Source organism: Lissotriton helveticus, chromosome 5_1 (assembly GCF_964261635.1).
Source record: "Lissotriton helveticus chromosome 5_1, aLisHel1.1, whole genome shotgun sequence".
Classification (NCBI taxonomy): domain Eukaryota; kingdom Metazoa; phylum Chordata; class Amphibia; order Caudata; family Salamandridae; genus Lissotriton; species Lissotriton helveticus.
In genome coordinates this window covers 208,643,213-208,662,895 of record NC_136065.1, presented here as the reverse complement: position 1 = coordinate 208,662,895, position 19,683 = coordinate 208,643,213, and the positions used below count along the sequence as shown (strand labels likewise).

Here is a 19,683-nt window from a genome sequence, read left to right as displayed (position 1 = left end):
GTTAGTCTGCTCTCCCACTTATTCTAAGGCCCTGATAGCAGCTGAGGAAGGAAATGAAATAGGCCTGTCTGTCAGTCGGTTGAAAGACCAGACAGAGCCCTCCGGCTGCCTCATTGTCAGTCTTGCTGCAGCCTCTTCCTCCGAAGTTTGGGAGAAGAGACAAAACTTTCAGCTGCTGGGCCTGCAGACTTTAGGGTCAGCCTTGGCTTCCATTTAAGTAAGCAGCAGGCCTGTCAGAAGATTTTGTGAGGCCCTGGTCAAGAACATGTGTGTGGGCCCTGTCCTGGCTTTGTCTTTGTAAATAGAAAACAAATGGTCGAAGGGGAAGAAAAAAGGCAGCACTTGTTGCCACCCATTGGCAGGGCTGTGTTAGATCATGCCTCATCATAAATGAGCAGACTGGGAGTGCTTTTTGTTATTTACATAAATTAATTTTGAGTAGTACCACGTGGGCTTTAAAAGCAGCAGGCCCAGTTCCAAGATTCCCATGTGCCACCCCCTTGTAATACCCCTTTTTCGGTAGTGTGATCTTTTTTTAAAAACAGAATCTTCATTCAGAATAAACCATAATTTAGTTGAGTGCCTGGAACACAGTGTTAGTTGCACAATGTTTTTAACATGATGTGAATTACAAATTCGATTCCCCATTGGCACTACTGCTATTGGCAGGCACTGCGTATGTAATAATGGTTTCACTGATTTTACCCACATGCTACCTCGGGTACATGTGGGGATAATACCCATAAGATACTTCTGTAATCATATGTTCTGTTGTGCTATTTTGGTATGATAAAAACAAAAATTGGTTAAAAAAATATGATGTCAATTACAAACAGTTTTTGTGTGGGAGACTAGGGGCCAGATGTACTACCGTTTTTTGCAGTCACAAATGGGAAATCGGCCCATTTTCGACCGCAAAATAGCTCTGTGCAATGTACAAATAACAACCTGCCTCATAAATATTAATGACCACATTGGGTCATTGGGAATCGCAAACAGTGTCTGAGACACTGTTGTATATTCCATTTGGCGAGTCGCAAATTGTAAGTCGCAAAACGATGGATTTTGTGACTCGCAAAATGAAAGGGTCATACATCTGGCCCTTTGTCACATAAATCCTAGTGACTTAAAAAGTTTTTGCGTTGGAACATCTTATCTCCCAGGGAGGTAATATAATATTGGACTTCACCCTAAGGCTATTTACCCAGGTAGTAATTCCCCCAATATGAGAATTAGGATTTACGGACCGATGCTTCATCAACTTCTATCTGCTTCATATACTGACTTCATATCATCCCAGAGGGTCTTCGAGCTTTGGGGAAGGTGCCTCAGGAATAAGAGCGAGAACCCCCCCCCCCCGCAATAGGTGCTGAGTGACTTGTGCTGGTGGCTTCCCTATGGAGGCTGCAGTGAAAGACCTCATAGCTCAAAGCAATGAGCAACTCAGTTGAGCGGCAATTACAATAAATAAACATTTGCAAAGCCAGTAGGTCTGACCGTAGCAAGCTGAAGCGTTGGTTACATTTAATTTTTTTTTTATTGTAAGCATATTCCACAAAAATAAAAAAAGCAATCTACAGCCGCTTAAACGTGGAGGCCATATGGATGCAATAAAAATGGAAAATCGGACAATAAACAAATTATTCATATCATTTTAATAGAACAGTACTGGTGCTTCTTAGCATTGAGGTGTCCTGGCAACAGGTGTGGAAAGCCTCTTTAGTGTTAATTCCTTTCACAGGAAGATATGATTCCTATTGGCCTGAAAATGAGGTACTCTTGGCCGTGAATTACCGTTTCATTGTGACATAGTTTAATCGTACAAGAATTACTAAAATAAATGAAAAAGAATTAAGAATGAAGAAAAAAAAGATTGGCAAAGTAAAGTATTAGTCCCCTAGCCCTGGCACGGAAGGTGAACATGTACATGTGATCTGGCAAAATGCCATCACTCAGAGTGCAAGGCACCAGTGGCTGAAATGGGCTGACAGAATGCCTTGTGCCGTATGATGTGGTGGTTAGAAGCATAATGGGAATGACAAATGAATAGTGTTGGATGAAGGAGGCTGATGGAAAGCCCCTTTATGTCAATATGGGTGTCTTATTTATGAACTGCTTTGTTTACATGAGCTGGTAAAACAGCTAAAGCTGTCTCTAGGCCAGACCTAAAATTGAGCACCCAGTCAGTGCCCGCGGGGTTCCTCACTTAAGCTGCTTGGTGCCAGAGCCCTCCCTGCTGTTTTTCAATCCTCAAGGCTCCAGTCAACACTGTAACCACTTGGCCACACTTCCTCTCACTGCACTCCACTGATTTCAGCTGTACACTGAGGATTGTGGGGATGTGGGTGTGGCTCTCTGCTCAGGAGCGTGGGGACTCTTCTACTCGGTTGTTGGGGTTTATTTCTGGTGTATCAAGATTGATCATGACACTCTTTCCTCTCTTTCAGACAAATGATGCAGCAGGAAACACATGGAACTGGCTTTACTTCATCCCCCTGATCATCATTGGATCTTTCTTCATGCTCAACTTGGTGTTGGGTGTCCTGTCCGGGTAAGACCTGCTTTATAACCACAACCATTGCTGTGTCATTGACCTCCCTTGCGGGAACCAGAGGCAGGGACTCTTGCCTCAATGGGTGGATGGGGCTTGAAGAATGCAGAGATCGTGTGTCTTGACACCACTGAAAAAGTAGAAGGATATATGCCCTTTAGAGTCATATTAGACTTGAGTGAAAGCCATAATGCGGTAGAAGCCGGAAAGGCTCTTTCCTTGTCAATGTCGGCGATAGTGGCAGGAGGGAAACTGCAATCTTGGCCATGTGACAGAGGGGAGAAAGTGTCTTTATGATGTTACAGAGGAGTGGTTATGAGAGAGGCACACACCCTCCAACATGTTACTTAAAAATGGTACATTAATATCCTGATACTGAGATATTTTGTAGGTGAGCTTAATTAGTGACTACTATATTGCTTGTTAGCATAGTGCATGAGCAGCACATTCAGTGGGGGCTTATGGATTGTTTAACTTTGAACCTAGAAATAGGGGCTCATTACGATGCAGTCTCAGATTCGTGACCAACCGACTTACGGTCAGCGGTTCAAACCGCCGGATTAAGATGCAACCGTACACTGTTCGGTCGGATTCCCATTGTTTACCATGGGAGCTTGTGTTACGCAGAGAACTGGCCATAACACAGGCTCCTGCTGGTTCACGTTCCAAAGACGAACATCGTAATCGGGCGGTCGGACTTTAGACTGACCGAGTCGGTTGGAAGGGCTCCGATGCGGTCGGAAAGATTCTGACTGTCGGGCAGGGGCTTTGTGCCCGACATCGTAATGAGCCCCATAGTGTATATCTAGAATGCCTATATACATAGTGTGTGATACTGATGCCTGTTAACAGTGGATTATGATGATCCCATCTTCATCACCAAGTTTGTTGGGTGCATAAACGAGCAGGAAGGAGCTGCACTTCTCCTGTTGCAACTGTCTCTCAAGCTAGAACCGCAACCCAACAAAACTTCAGAAGTAGAATAAGCCATGTCACACATTACAAGTGTAAGTAGGATCAGACGCTTTATGTGTTTATCACTATACATGCCTAAACATAGTGCCGTTTCTGTGATGCCGTATATACAAGGGTAGTTCAGTGATAGGTATATACAAGATGGTGATTCTTGGGATATTCTTTGTCGAAGAACTACATATCATGGGTGAGAGTGATACAGGGCATACATGGGGTAATTGTATAACACATGAGGAATTCCAGAAATAATTCCAGAGTATACTGAGAGTGCACACCAGGAATAAAGTGATATACACCCAAAGAATTACAGGCTGGGATACACTGGACGATTTTTATATTCACTGGGTATAACGTGATAAACACAAGATATTAATTCAGGTACATAGGGGGTGATTGTGTCGCACACAGCGGGTAATTTATGGTATATACATTAGCAGCGTGCTTCATGAATTCTTAGGACGGTTCTGTGACATACGCATAAGGTGTGTGATTCTCTGGTATCACCAGCAACATAACGTACACAACAAATAAGTTTCTGGGATGTATTAGTATCTTCTGCATACATAGCAGCAGGGGAGTAGACGATGTAGACATGGTGGGACATTTTGGGGGTCACTGGAAGGGGAGAAGCTCTGTCACTGCAGGGTGTTCTCCCTGATGGAAGTTTCCATCCTAGATTACAAGAATCTTTCTGCGATAAGTGGATTTGCTTCTTCGCTTCCACAGCAGGGCATCTGAAGCAGCTGTGTAGGCCTGGCCTCCACCTTGTGCTCCTAACGTGCTTCAGCCGCTGTGTGTGGTCTGAGCTTGGGACCACCCTTTGCTGCCTTATGGGTATTCATGGGAGTTTGAGAGTCTATGGGGGAAAGTCATAAGAGTGTGTTTCTCCATCTCCAGCGTCGAAAGGTTAAAGTCCTCCATTGCTTCCAATCCCATGGTACATTCTTCAAGTAGGAGCTTCACCGCTGATGCCCGTGGGGCGCCTAGACCTGAGAAAAGAGATTTCTTTTCAAGAGGAGAAGAGTACAGGGTAGCCACAGGTTTCAATGGCATTCGGTGCAAATGGGCAAGAATGAAAATATCTTTCAAGGAAAGACCACGCTGCCACTGCACATGTTTTATCTTCTAGAGCGCGCTTAGACGCAAGATCTTTCTGCCGCCATAAGAAGGGATTTGCCGCTGATAGAAGTTATTTCCATCCAACTCCTCTTGAACCTGCCATTGGTTTTAGCAATTGCTATGGAATATTTTTTTGAACATCAGAAGCATTAAAGGCCTCCTGACCATGCACACTCCTGTTAGGAAATAGCGCAAAGCCTGGCTGATCGCTTAATGTTATAAATACTGAGTTTTGTCTTTCCATGTTAAGGAGTCGTGCTGAATTTCAGCCCAATTAGCTGCAATAAACCCTCTAGGGTGTGTATGGGCGATTTATAAACTTAAATAACCTGAAGTTCGAAATTCGATGAGCTGTGACATTTTTTCAGTATTTGCGGATCAAGGTTCTAGTTCAGTTCTCAATGTGCAGAGAAGTGCCTACCCTGTGACTTTTTGTGCTGGCGTGGAACTAGTATAAGAACTCCCTGATAAGCCATGCAGGCTCAGGGCTGAATGCCAGTGAGAGAACCAGGCAGATCACTGATGAAGGGAAGCTGTGCTGGCGGCAGGTCATTGGAGACTCGATGGTGTCTGTTTTTGTTGGAAGGGAAGTGAGAATTTGTTGAGTCTGACTGGGCAGTACATATTTTGTTTTGGTGCAGAGATCAATTACCTTAATTGCACTGGTTTGTTGATGTTAAACCCACAATCTGCCTCTAGTATTATCCAATGTTTTCATAACAGGCCTGCATCTGATTTGGTTTGTGGAGATTTGTGGTCACTGACATTGTGGCTCTGTCTGGTACATGAGTAAATTATGTTTGTGAGTTTGATGGGGGAGGACAGAGGAGGTTTTTATGGAGAAGGGGTGGAAGATATATTTTATATCCAGTATTCTGTGCTGCAAATATATCAGAAAGGCTCATTTTGCACTGCTTTTTTGTAGTCTGGTTTATCTGCTCTGCTGTGGTAGTGTTTATAGGAATCACAATGTGCCTTGTGTTAGGCGTAGTTAGCTTATTCACCCCTGTTTTATCTTAGCATTGTAGCTCTGCTGGCATTTTGTTGTAATGGGAAAAGAAAAACAGCATGTTTCAGAATGCAAAGCATAAAGCCAGCTCTGTCTGTGCTACTCACCCGTGACACACAACAACTCAAGATTTTTTCAAAAACAGTTCAGTTACTGGAGTTGCTTTTACAGGTGCCTTTAGACCCCCATGTTATGTGTGTGCCACCAGACACCAGTACCGACTTTTCAGTAGCCACCATTGCTTTGCATCCTGGGAGTTTCAGGCCTATACATGTAATTGGCTAAGTCGAACTACAAGTCCCTGGATCTAAAGTGGTTTTCCCTAAAAGGCTGTTAGTGTGTGCCTGTTGATGGTGACACCGTTGACATACACGTAACGTTTAGGCAGGCAGCAGTTTTTGCTGGTGGTAGGGCAGAGATTCAGTCTCTTGCTTTTTTAATGCAAGAACGTTTTTCTCATCATGTTTTACTGGGTCAGAAGTCATCTTCATTCTAGTGTCTGCCTCTCAAGCTCAGGTTTTTGATTTGCTGTATTGTGTATTGATTGACAGCATTCAGAGCTGGCAAAAGCCATGTGGATCTATTTAAAACAGACTGTCTGAGTACAAATGTAACATCTTTGTAATGTCAAACATCAAGTTGTCTCAAAGGACCCCAGGCCACCAGCTCTGGTCATTTGATCATGTTGATGGGAGAAGGTATTGCCCCCATGGTCACCAGCACCGCACTTGTCATCTTTGCCCCGGTGCTCGTCTTGACTCAGCTACAATGTGAACCCAACCAGGAAGGTGGCATGTGTGACCTGGTGCAACTTGCTCAAAGTATTCTCCTTCTAAATCCATGTGCAGTTAGTTCATCCCAGTGCTAGATTCTGAGAGATATGATGAATCTGATATCAAATGAGAAATTCCACAAACGTACTCCTTCATTTTGGGGGGCAACGGTCCTCCACAATAGCGGAGGAGCACGGCTGGTCGTGAGAGGTGTAGTTATTTTACCGATGGTAACTGCCTGGAAACAATAACCACCTGCCCCCTCAATGGTCGAGCAACCTTTCGTGATTGGTTGAACATTGCTTAATTCCCTGGTGTTCTGGAGGGTCGGTAGTTTATTGTGTTTTTCTGTGTTAACTCCTGTGGGCTTGGTGTTTTAAAGCTAGCTGTCAGGGGTTGAGGCATGGGCTGGAGATAACTTCTTGCTATAGCAGATTTATGGTGATAATATACATCATGCGAGGGCTTTATTATTTTTTTCTTTACTGGTCTCGGCTGTACATTTTCTGTTCTTCAGGGTTACTGACATTTAAGCCTTCCTTTAGAGTTAGTAGTTAATTCAGAAAAAACTCTGAACTGGATTTACCCTTGGATGCAAGTGTATTTGCACACCTCAAATCTTTCAATGTTGCAATATTACCCCATGCAATTATACCCCATGCAGTAGGACAAATAGATAGGAGGTATGGGCTCCATCTGTTCCCCTTTAACAGAACCAGTGGATTTGCAGCAGCAATTTACATAAAACTGCTTTCCGATGAAAATGTATTACTGCAGTTTTCTAGGAGCGCTACCACAAATGGCTTCAAAAGAGCCTCAACGTGCTGCAAAGGGCCTGAGACAGTACTTGTTGATAGGGCAGGCAGTGGCATCGCTAGGTGGGGGGCAGATTTTGGTCCCCCCACCACAAATGGTGAATTTGCCAAGAGGCAACAAATAAAGTGAGCATTGGCAAAGGCAAAAAGTTTTGTCTATGCAAGATCTATTGGCTTTGTCAATATTTATTTAAACATGTTGCACAGATAGCTAGATGGATGGATGGATGGATGGATGGATGGATGGATGGATGGATGGATGGATGGATGGATGGATGGATGGATGGATGGATGGATGGATGGATGGATGGATGGATGGATGGATGGATGGATGGATGGATGGATGGATGGATGGATGGATGGATGGATGGATGGATGGATGGATGGATGGATGGATCAGGTGTTTCCAATCTCTCAATCGGGAGCTGCCAGTAGATCTCAAACACTTTTAAAGTAGCTCACAGCCATGAGTTCCTTTTTAAATAAGCACAGGATCATATTTTTCTTTTAACATTAGGGGAAGTCGGGGTTTATTTACATTATTATCATCAGGCTGCAGATAGCAGAGCCTGATAATGAGCAGTGCTCGGTAAGATTTATGGGTCAGGGTTGGTGGCAGAGGTGAAGAACTGAAGTATTTAACTCTTAAATAAAAGTCCAGGCGGACTCAATATTGAAGCATGAGAATAAAATGATATTTCTGAATGCTTTTGAATGGGAGAAAATGAAACTGAAAAGTTACCTTGCATTTACAAGCAGCAAGCCTTATGCTCTCAGTGGCCATTAGACACTGTTCCATATTTACAACTGAAAATTTTTCATTTTTTTCAAATAGAAGAAATTTTAAGTGAAGAAAACTTTTTATAGTATTCGATCAAGGGAGAGAGGAAGAAGCTGAGATCCATTCGGCTTCCTAACGAGAATCAATAATCCAGAGAGAATGGATCACTTGTACCTGTGTAACCAGGGTCGGGTATAATGGCCTTCTTAAAAACCCCTCATTCATGTACAAAGGCGGTGTGGCGGTATATCTTGATTTTCTGCCTTTTATTCACGTAACAGCATCATCATCTGTTTTTTTTTGTGTATATGCTATCCTCCACCTGGAGGTAGACCTACTGGTAATACAGTAGTGATCAGTGATGGAAAAAGAGATAAGGTGAGGTGAGTTAAAATTCCCTACTTCTCCAAGTATGAACCTTCTTTAAGTAATTGGAGATGTGGAAAAGTAAAATCAAAGTGGTGCGTATGGAGATGAGTTACTAATCTAACGCACTAGTTTGTCCAAGTGAACGGTCAACATGTTTCAGCCCCATCGGTGCCCAGCCAGGTCGGGGGTCTTTCGTCAGGACCTTAGAGAAAGTGAGGTTGCTAGATCAGCAGCCTTATGGGGTTAGTTCAATGACTTACCCTTCTTCTTTAATCGTTATTGGTTATTGTTACCTATAACTTGTATACCCTTTTGTGGGCTTCCTCGGGGGACTGGCGGGCTCATAATTCAGGCCTCTCGGTGTCTTCTCCTGCGACTTGTGTTTGCTCTGTGAACGATCAGGTATAAGTGATCCATTGAAAACTTTTTGTATGAAACATTAAAAAGGCCTATTACGATATGGGTCGGAGCTGCCTCCGACCGACACCTTCTCGGGACTGACCGACATCCGGTCAGCAGTTCCGACCGCCTGATTGCGATGCGACCAAACACAGTTCGGTCGCATACTCACTTTTCCCTATGGGAGCTTGTGTCATGGCCATAAACCGGCCGCACTAAAATCTCCTATAGAGAAATGGGTGTGAGTTTAAAACCATGCACCTTGTGGCAGGCACACCATGGTACCTGCCACACAGTGCAGCGTTTTAGAGGGGGGTACCCTAGTTACCCCCTTGACCACCAACCGTAGACTGTGGTTGCAAGTTGCTTTCCAACATCCTTTCCGTGTCAGAAAGGCCGGCACAAAAAGGTTGTGGGAAACCGGCATCATAACCCCGTCGGCGGAAACGCCATCCATAGGGTATTACAGTGCGGTTCCGACTGGCTGGAGGTCTCCGAGAGCCGGTCAGAACCAAGTCAAAATGACCATCTGGTTTACTTTCTTACCGCCAACATCGTAATCAGGAAGTAGGACCGCAAACCGACCGTGTCAGTCGGAAAGCCTCCGACCGCGGTCGGAAAGCTATTGACTAACGGTTGAAGGCTTTCGGACCAACATCGTAATCGGTATTAATGTGCTTCTCCACTTACAATTAAGCCAAATATGTTTTAATGTTTTATGAAGCATATTTATTCCCTTAAAATTCCTATCATCTAAACAAATGTCTTTTTCAGTTATAAATATGGCAACTGACGACTGGGGGCAAGATACTTGGGGCCCCATTAGGATGTCGGGTGGATGCACCCCATTATGATGTCGGGCCGATCGCCACCGCCCGCATGGCGGTGGTGATCCGCCCGACATCCGCCCCGCCTGCCACCCATTTCCCCCGCCATATTACTATGGTGGGGGGACCACGGCAGACGGAAAGACCGTCCGACGCTTTTCCCGCCCGATCAACAAGTTGACCATGCGGAAAAGAGTTTAATATGGTGGTGGACACATGCCTTTCCGTGGTGGCAACACCACAACGGAAAGGCATGCAGTTCCGGGTGAGTGGGGGGTGCACATGGTACCCCCTGCATTTCAGTATACAAAGTGGCAGGCACCGCACGGTGCCTGTCTTGTTGTACATTGTCTGCTTGACGTGCATTTTTAGCATTGCGGCGGGCGGTGCTATCAGCACCGCCCGCCGCAATGTTAAGAATACAGGATGTGCCCGCCACTGTGGCGGGCGCATCCCAATGGCCCAAACGGGACCCCCGCTCTTATGGCAGGCGGTCCCTTTTTGCGTCTGGATGTCGGGTGGACAAAGTCTGCCCGCCATCCTAATGTGCCCCTTGGTGTTTGTAAATGTGACACGTGGAAATGGGAGAAAATTTAAATGATGAGTAATATGGAATCCGTATACACCAAGTTAACTCTTCAGTTTAATTTTTTCAATACAGTGCCATATTTATAAGTGAAAATTACAGCCATTGTTTTAAGTTGGATAAATTTAAAGTGCAGAAATTGTTTCCATATTTAGAAAAATGCTCTGCACTTTCTGCCGTTTGTGTTATACATGTAAAGGGGCCACATATCGCAAAATGTAAGTCCTGGGCCACAAGTACATATGACACAGTTTCTATGTCACTCTTACACACATATCCCACTCATACGCACACATGTTCATATCCCCCAAAGACCACATGGCAGCCCTGTCATAGTGTGCCTAGTAAAAGTATATTGTTCAAACCATAGCATATGACTCTATGGACATTAGGCTTAAAGTCAATTAAGCTGAGTGTGGAGGGAGTCCGGTAACAATGCGCGAGTTGCGTGGTCTTCAGTAGCTCACAATGATTTTCACTGATCACCAGTAGCTCTCATTACAGAAAAGTTTGGAGACCCCTGATATAGACAGATAGATATATACAATTACCCTTTGCAGGTAGGACCACCAGTTTTATCTGTGGGTTAGTGGGTGCCTGCCTTAAAATTCACTTTTAAAGAGACACTGGGGAAAACCAATATCCCAATGGCAAAATGTAATTTTGCCTGTGTCTATGAAACTCCTTGTACCCGTGCTGTGTGCCATTTCTATTAGCCTTGCACCTGATACATCATGGGGCATCTAGGCTTCCACATGCCATTGTTCTTTTCTACTCATGCAAAGAAATGTTAGTGTCACTGTTATTGACAGTCATCCCACTACATAGACGTAGCTTACATTGGGGCAGCAGGTGCAGTGGCACCGGGACCATAGGACTGAGGGTCCCACTGAGCTCTGATTATTGCTGTATTTTGGAATTCAAACAGCGGCCGGAGAGCCCATTTCATTCTTTCCTTGCACTAGGGCCCATGACACACTGGCTACTCTACTGTCCTGATATTGTCATTACTGTAAATGGGGCCTGTAGAGGTGACTTCCGTTTGGCCCTTTTCAAGTTTGAGCGTAGTTTAAGTACATTACTTGAAACCGCGGCGAGGCAAAGGTGATCGACTTCCTCAAAAATAAAGTACTTTCGACTAATTGCCAGGAGACGTTTTCAAGCTGTGCCACCCGGGAGCTACATTAGCCGGTCGTGTTACAGGGCTTCTGGTTGCACTGTTGACTTGTAATAGACTTCATAAATAGAATACACGTACTATTTGATCAATAAGCCTGGTGAGACTACAATTGATTCGAGAGAAAGAGCCATGATCCTTGTACTTTAAGTTCTCGGTCATTGTCTAGGCGAAAGAAATTAGTGGCTTAAAAGTTATAGAGCCAAGAATCCCTACTGGTGACATACGTTGCACTTTATAAGACCAGTCCCTCTAACATAAGAGTACTATCTGTCTGTCAATAAGCTTCTTTCTTCCAGGTAAAATTCTTGGAACCAAGTTGTTTGGTTTACAGCTCCATGATGGTAAAAAAAAACTTTCAACGGTTGTCAACATGTTTTGACCTTTGATGTGCCTTTTTGTCTTTTAGGTGCTATTTATGCAATAAACATCTGTTATTCAGCGCCAAGATACCCGTTGTGGTGTATGTGGGCTTTAAAAATACACGCTATGTTATATTATGTCTATCAATGTTATCCAATTTTGTATCAGTTTCCTCCACTACTATTTCAGGGCAGTGGTCCGTGGACTCTTCTTGTTTTTTGCGAATTTGTCTGTGCCTGTCCCCTTGCCTCAGGTACAGATGTTCTTGTGGTTCGTCATAGGCATTGTTTTCCAGCTCACTGAGAAGCCTCCATTTAGCATAAATGAGTTGCAGACTTTGTTGTCCTGCTTGTACTATGCGTGGTGTGAGAAACTAGTGTTCAAGAAGCCCTCCAAGACTAGATTATTGTCAACAAGTTAATCGGGCATTAGTCGTTCAAGATGGAAACCCTTCAAGTAATTGCTTCAGTTTTTCCAGGTGAATTCTTATCACGCTATCCCGCTAAAACACAACAACACTCACCTAACATATAACAGACAATTATATTTACTAAGCAATTTACTTAATTATAATTAAATTACATATTATAAATAAAAGAAATAATTTATGGATATTTAATATTTACTTAATTAACTTCCCATCCTATACCCCTACAAATCCAACAACTCACACCTACAATATAATGTACAACTATAATTATTACACAATTTACATAATTAATTATTGATTAAATAATTATTAAGAAATTAATATTAATTATTAATAAATTATTACTTAATTAACACTCTGACTCTATACCCCTACACACCCCTTATAATTATCAATTAAATAACTAATAATACATTGATATTAATTATTAATACATTTTTGCTTAATAAACTTCCCATCTTATACCCCAGCAAACCCAAGAACCCACACTGAAAATATTACTTAACAAAATAATGGTTGCACAAATTACATAATTACTTATCAATTAAATAATTCATATTAATTAAAAATTAATTATTAATTAATTATACTTGGTTAACTTCCGACCCTGTACCCCTGTAAACCTCACAACCCATTATAGCAAGATAAATTGCTATTAACAATTAAATTAAAATTATTAAAAAAATTAAAATACAAACTATATTTAATAACATTAACAAAAGTTATACCAACAAAATATAACATATACAGTTAAAATATTATTTAAAACAAAGATAATTACAAAACTATATTTTTTACAAATATATTATTGGAAAAAATATTAACAATAACAATATTCTTGAAAATGATATATCTTACCTTAAAAAAATCTATATTTTTGTATTATTTCTGCATCATGATGTTTGTGTAGCTCAATATTTATGACTCGACATTTTGTCCAAAGACCATTTGTTTATTTATTAATTCATTAACCCCTTCGCTGCGGGGGTAATTCCCCCGCTGTGCTGGGGGGGAGGGGGGCGTGCACAGTGTCCGCATGCTCATGACGAGCTCAGCTCATCATGAGGCACGGCGCTCCTGTGCTCATGACGAGCTGAGCTCGTCACAGGTACACCGGCTCCCGTGGAACGCTCAGCACAGCAGGGGAATTCTCCCCGCACCTGAGCGTTCTACGGCTCATGAGCAGCTGAGCTCGTCATAAGCACCGGAGCACCGTGCCTCATGACGAGCTCAGCTCGTCATGAGCATGGAAAAGGCTAATTCGCTTATTTATTTATTTATTTTTATTAGGTGTAACATTTTGATTAAAAAATTTGTTAGATGTTTTTGAGCAATGCCATTGTGTCTTTCTGCGACTGTTTGTATATTCTGCCTTGCAGATTGTCTTATACTTCTTGCATCTTCATGACCGATATGACTACTGCCCTCTAGGAGATTACGGATACTGTTTTGAGCCCTGGATTTTTGTGTGATAGCTTAACTTGCGTTGTAATCCTGTTTTGCTTCCATTAGGCTACTTACACTAACACAAATGAAAAGAGTGATTTGCAGGTCAAAATGTGCGGGCTTGAGTGTGGTGTTCACCCTAGTCAAGCCATGTGTGGCCCACTATGTGGGAATTTACAAGGATGGGGTGTTGAGACTGAAAACACCATCTCTTCCTGTAGTATTTTAGATCGTCTTTGGAGCATCAAGAGTCCTAATATTTTGATTCAATTTTGGCTAATTATTATGCAAAGTATTTAGATATGAATGTTACTGTTAGAATCTGTCCTCATTGTGGAATCTGAGTCTGAAAAGTTCTGCCTGAATTTGTATCAGACCTTCTGTGAGGATAACACAAAATGGATATGCCCTTTAATTCTCCTAGACTTGACTTCCTCTTGTAATTCGCCACAACAAAGTGCCACGCCGGGCTCCAATGGCTGCTGACTCTGACTAGTGTGCACAATATTGTGATGTAATCTGACTCACAACCTTGTGACATGTTCATTCCAATTTGGAGGGTTCGACAACTGCGAATCTTGCACAGTTTAAAGGAGAAAAAATGGGACTGATTTAGCGGACCTGAGTAGCAGCTGGAAACCCTTTCAGCGGCCGCTCAGGTCAGCGAGTGGACTGCTGCCACTCAGCAGCTGTCCTTTGTTACCTGCCTAAAGATGCTGCTTCTTCCAGAGCTCAAACCCACTCCTCCTAGGGAAGATTGACTGACCAGAGTCCTGCAACCCCACGGTGTCTTCCAGACAGAGCTATGTCCCCAAACCATTCCATTCCCGGAGACCCCCAGATTCCACACCACAAATTCCGCATCATCGCTGCCCAGGACCCATACACCCCGGTCGATCTTGAGTATGTTGGGCAGGGTCCTATCTTGCGGTAAGCAGTCATTACTGCTGGTTGAACGTTGTTTCGCAGGAGGTGGGGAATCTTCCTCTGTCTTCTCAAAGGGTGATTTTTCCCAACATCACTCATCTTATGGGTGAAATTTAAACTTTGGACGCACCTATTTCTGACCCTTGTCGGTCATTTGTCACTGGGGCACAAAAGCAATATAACTGATATATGTACATGACTCTATATGTTTGTAAGTCAAACAAACTAGAAATCTACTTGAGGACATTTCACTGCAAAGCCGTAATAGGCATGGCCCTGTTTCCGCCTTAAGCAGTGACACAACCATGAGCAAAGCACATGCACAAAAGCATTCTTCATAGGGTAAAGCACCCCCCTTCCAATCCTAGTGTTCTTTTTTCAAGCTGAACAACCATTTTGATATTGTCTGTTGCATGGGAAACATGTTCCAAGGGTTACCTTAAATCTAAACTTGAATGTGTGGCAGTGGATTCTTTGGCTTGGAGACCCATGACACTTTGTAGTCCCAGCTGCTTGTTTAAAAGGTGGTAGTCAAGAGTTGTTTTATGTTGTTATGTTATTCTGTGTTATATTATGTTACGCTGTGATGTTACTTTATGTTATATTATATTTTCTTTGCGCATAGTTGTCCACCAAAATTGCCTCTAGGTGCTTTATTTTGATTGGTTGGTTAGTCAATCAATCAATCAATCAATCAATCAAGGCATTTATAGAGCGCACTACTCACCCGGAGGGTCTCAAGGCACTTGGGGGGGGGGGGGGGGGGTGCCGCTACTGCTCGAACAGCCAGGTCTTGAGCTTCTTCCTGAAGGAGAGGTGGTCTTGGGTCAGGCGGAGGTCGGTAGGGAGGGTGTTCCAGGTCTTGGCGGCCAGGTAGGAGAAGGACCTTCCTCCTGTTGTCGCTCTTCGGATGCGGGGGACGGCGGCGAGGGCGTGGTTGGTCGATCGGAGGTGGCGTTTGGGAGCGTAGAAGTTGAGGCGGTTGTTGAGGTAGCTCGGGCCTTGGTTGTGTATGGCTTTGTGTGCGTGGGTGAGGAGACGGAAGGTGATTCTCTTGTTGACGGGGAGCCAGTGCAGGTCTCTCAGGTGTCCGGAGATGTGGCTGCGTCGGGGGATGTCGAGGATGAGTCTGGCTGAGGCGTTCTGGATCCGCTGGAGTCTCTTCTGGAGCTTGGCGGTGGTTCCGGCGTAGAGGGCGTTGCCGTAGTCTAGTCGGCTGGTGACGAGGGCCTGGGTGACCGTCTTCCTGGTCTCGGTGGGGATCCACCTGAAGATCTTCCGTAGCATGCGCAGGATGTTGAAACAGGACGCGGAGACGGCGTTGACTTGTCTGGTCATGGAGAGGGAGGAGTCCAGGATGAAGCCCAGGTTGCGTGCGTGGTCTGTCGGTTTGGGTGCGGTGCCCAGGGCGGGGGGCCACCAGGAGTCGTCCCAGGCGGAGGGCGAGGAGCCCAGGATGAGGACTAATACGTCTACTGTAGGGATCTGTGTTCTACCTCATGATCACAGGTTCAAATCCCAGCAAGTCCACTCTGCCTTTCATCCGTCTGAGGTCAATAAAATGAGTACCATTGAGTTGGGTAACAATAAACAACTGTTATTGAGCGCCAAGATATCCTTGGGTGAATGTGCACTTTACAAATACACATGCCATGTTATGTCCCTTTTTAAACCTAGATAAACAAGCATAACCAATGATTGAAATTAAATACATTAAAATATGTTTCTTAACAACTAACATAGGCTGCAGTTTATACAGTAGCCCTTTTTATCCAGCACCATGTGGTTAATGGCTGCCTTTTGATACAAGGTTTGAACGGATGCCTTTGAATAGGGGCGTTTTGCTTCTTCCTGTGGTTGATTGGTGCACTGACAACCCAGGAAGGGAACAGTGCAGTTTGAGTACAATACAATCAGCCAATCAGAACATGGCGGATAGCCTTCAGGGGCCAAAAGCCTTTCATCCTGCCAAGTAGGCTTCACTAGTTATGCGGATTCCTTATCACGAGCAAGGATCACAGGCCCGGCTTAGTTAAACAATGACAAGCTGTGCCATTTCTAAACTGTGCTATCCTTGGGTAATGTAGGGGCATATTTAGGTAATTTCCATTTTGCGATTCTCAAATAGCAATTTTTAAGGAATCGCTATTTGTGATTGCAAAATGGGAATGTAGGTAATAAATCGCAATTTATTTGCGAATCTCTAAAATTCCTTAATTGCGATTAGCAAATTGCGAATCGCAATTAAGAAATGAATGTCCCATTCATTCCTATGGGCCAAGTGGCCCATAGGAATGAATGGGGATACATTCTCAAATTGCGATTTTCTATGAGAAAATCGTAATTTGAGAATCGCAATTCCAAGGGTGCCAGGGTGTCCAAAGGACACCTGTTGCCCCCCTGGAATGTGCCTGTAAGTACATGTGGCGCACATACATGCCCTAAGGACATGTCTGTGCGCCACATGGCACTTTGAATTTAAAAAAAAATGCATTTTGACAGGAAATCTCAAAATACCATCTACTTGGAGTAGGTGGTATTTTGCGATTCCTTAAGCCAAAATCGCAATTTGCGAGGCACCCCTACATAGCATTTAAGAAATCGCAAAATTGCGATTCCTTAAATGCTTGAGCAAAATAAGGAATCGCAATTTTTGCGATTCCTTATTTTGCTATGTGGCCCATACATACCAAAACGCCGTTTGCGATTCTCAAACGCCGAAATTCTGCAAATTCCGGCGTTTGCGAATCGCAAACGGCTTCCTACATATGCCCCTTAATTACAAATGCAGAATCTTTCACTTTAAACACTGTGCACATGGACCCATAGACAACAACTCTCTGATCCCCTAAAACAATGGAGTGGTCTGCTCCCCCCTGCCCTCTAAATTTGGTCTCTACCTGCATCATGCTATAGTATTTGTAGACCTATAGGGAAGCAGCTTTTACTGTAGCGCTCAACTCCTTGGACAAAAGGTGAAAGGAGGAAAACACAGGATCCTGGACAAAAAGCCTAGCAGAGGAACTTCCCAGTGCCAAGAAACCCATTATTAAGGCACTGCGCCTGCTGGAGACAGGGGAAGCAGGGTGCTGTACCACTGGGGTGCTCAACAACTGTACTACTGGTGTACTACTGCTGTGCGCAACACCACATTGGTGAAGGTGAATTGAATGTTCATCAAGGAGAGCTGAAGATTTTGTAATTCCAGATATTGCAGGTCTGAAAGTCTGCAGATGAACTTTTATGGTGAAAAAAAGTCTGCAAACAAAGAACGTACACATAATTGGGTTTTTCACAAAGACTTTTTGGAGGATGTAAAGTAGTACTCCTGTCGTACTCCTTTATGTACTCTTACATACCTTTATGAATTGTCCCCGAAACATCTAAAGTGGGAGTATTCAGGTAATATTCATATATGTTTACTGCAAATAGGAAGGGATATGCCCTCTTTACACTTTTACTAATAGGGAATTGGACATTTCAGGGCCGATTCACATGTAAAAGAATTTTCCTGGAGTATTACTTCTCGTACTCTTAAATGCTTTTGTGAATCAGATCCACTGATTTCCATTGGAGAAACCATCGCTGAGTCGTCCCGGTCGATGAGCACATAACATGCTCAGTTTGAGGAAGTTCAAAGCCCCTGGACTGCTCACCACCTCAGGTTATCACATGCATGGAAGCGCCCTTAAGACTATTGCCAATGGACGGATTGAATTCCAGAAAAAGAAATAAGTACAAAGGTATCTGTTCCATCAAGCCCAAGCTCCCTCTTACAGATGCCCCTGTCTATTCACAAACCAGCCTGCTTTCAGCCCCGTCCCCATGCAAAGGCATGCAAAGGGACTTTAGTGGGACAATATCATATTTATTGATGTAGGCATCCTCCTTTTCACTTCCGTCAAAAGAATAAACGTCTATTGCCTTTTACCTTATTATAAATCTGATGCCCTTTAGATATGTAGCATTATTAATTCTTCTTTGACCTGGGTTTATCTGTTAATCTTTCTTTTAACTCGATAGTAATTTGATAATTTAGTAAGTCTTTAACCTCATTAATTTCTCCTCACCCGACTGGCAGAGACGGATATTAGTATTGGCTAGTATTGGTGAGTAAGAAGTGCGCTTCAATAAGATCCTTTGTCTTCTGTGAGCTTAGAACTACGCCTTACTCAATGTTCACAGAACCAAAACCAAATCAAAACCAAATCAAAATAGCTGTGGCCACAATGTTCAACCAGTGATCACACTGCAGGGGGCCATGACTACCACGGGCCATGTTTGGGTCACGGAAGCCCATCGTCCATCGTACTTTGAAAGCAGCCTCCAAATCCTCCGTCCCCCTGGGAAAATGCCAGTGACACAATGGCCCACCCGGCCCTGCTGCCCTATACAAGTGTCGTGCTTCATTCCTGCGCCGCACCCCTGGCCTTGTGGCTGGTGTATGATTCCTCTCTTCTGAGAAGTCTTTGATTCTCTGCTCCAGCAGGGGTTGGTGCACGGTGTCATCAGTCGGTGGACGGCCTTTGTTCCTGGTTGGCAGGGCTCACACGGCGCTGCTCTGCGGGCAGCAGGCGGTGAGCTGGCGGTGCCCAGAGTCAGCGCTGTGATGAGAGCTCTCCAGCTGAGGAGGCTCTGATGCTTCTCAGCAGTGGCTCTGACCTACAATCCCTTACCTTTACAGCTCCTTTGCAGATTGGAGGCTGCATCAGGAGGGGGCGTGTGCTCTGGAGATGTCAATTATTCATTTGCACGGATTTCAAAGAGCCTGCAGCCTCCAGATTGCAGGAGATTTATCCATTTAAAATCAAACGTGCCTGACTTTGGAGCCAACCAGACCTGAAATTCCCTGGCTACCAGGAAAAGGAGCTGCTAAGTTCCTGGGCGCGCCTTGATGGGTACAGTGTCCATACCACTGCCTAAAACCTTGCAGCAACAGCAGTCTTGTGGGTGAGCAGGTAATCCACTCTACCAGATGCCTGGACTGTGCTGGCACCAAAGGGAGTTGTAGCAGGCATATATTGTACTGATGCTGCTGCCAGACAGGGTTTTCGCGGACACACGTCAATTTGCACAAGTACTCTACCTATCTACACTGAAGGCTCATTTATGCCACAAGACCTAGCTTTTCGACAT

At 44.0% G+C, this 19,683-nt stretch overlaps 1 protein-coding gene across 1 annotated transcript in view; it reads left to right on the top strand.

Moving 5' to 3' along the window:
* Positions 1-19,683, top strand: part of CACNA1B (calcium voltage-gated channel subunit alpha1 B) — a 1,081,812-nt gene that overhangs the window by 641,450 nt on the left and 420,679 nt on the right. The window contains exon 8 of the mRNA XM_078642008.1: positions 2,448-2,551. Coding sequence (XP_078498134.1) covers positions 2,448-2,551 — 104 coding nt within the window. The remainder of the gene's footprint in view (positions 1-2,447; positions 2,552-19,683) is intronic.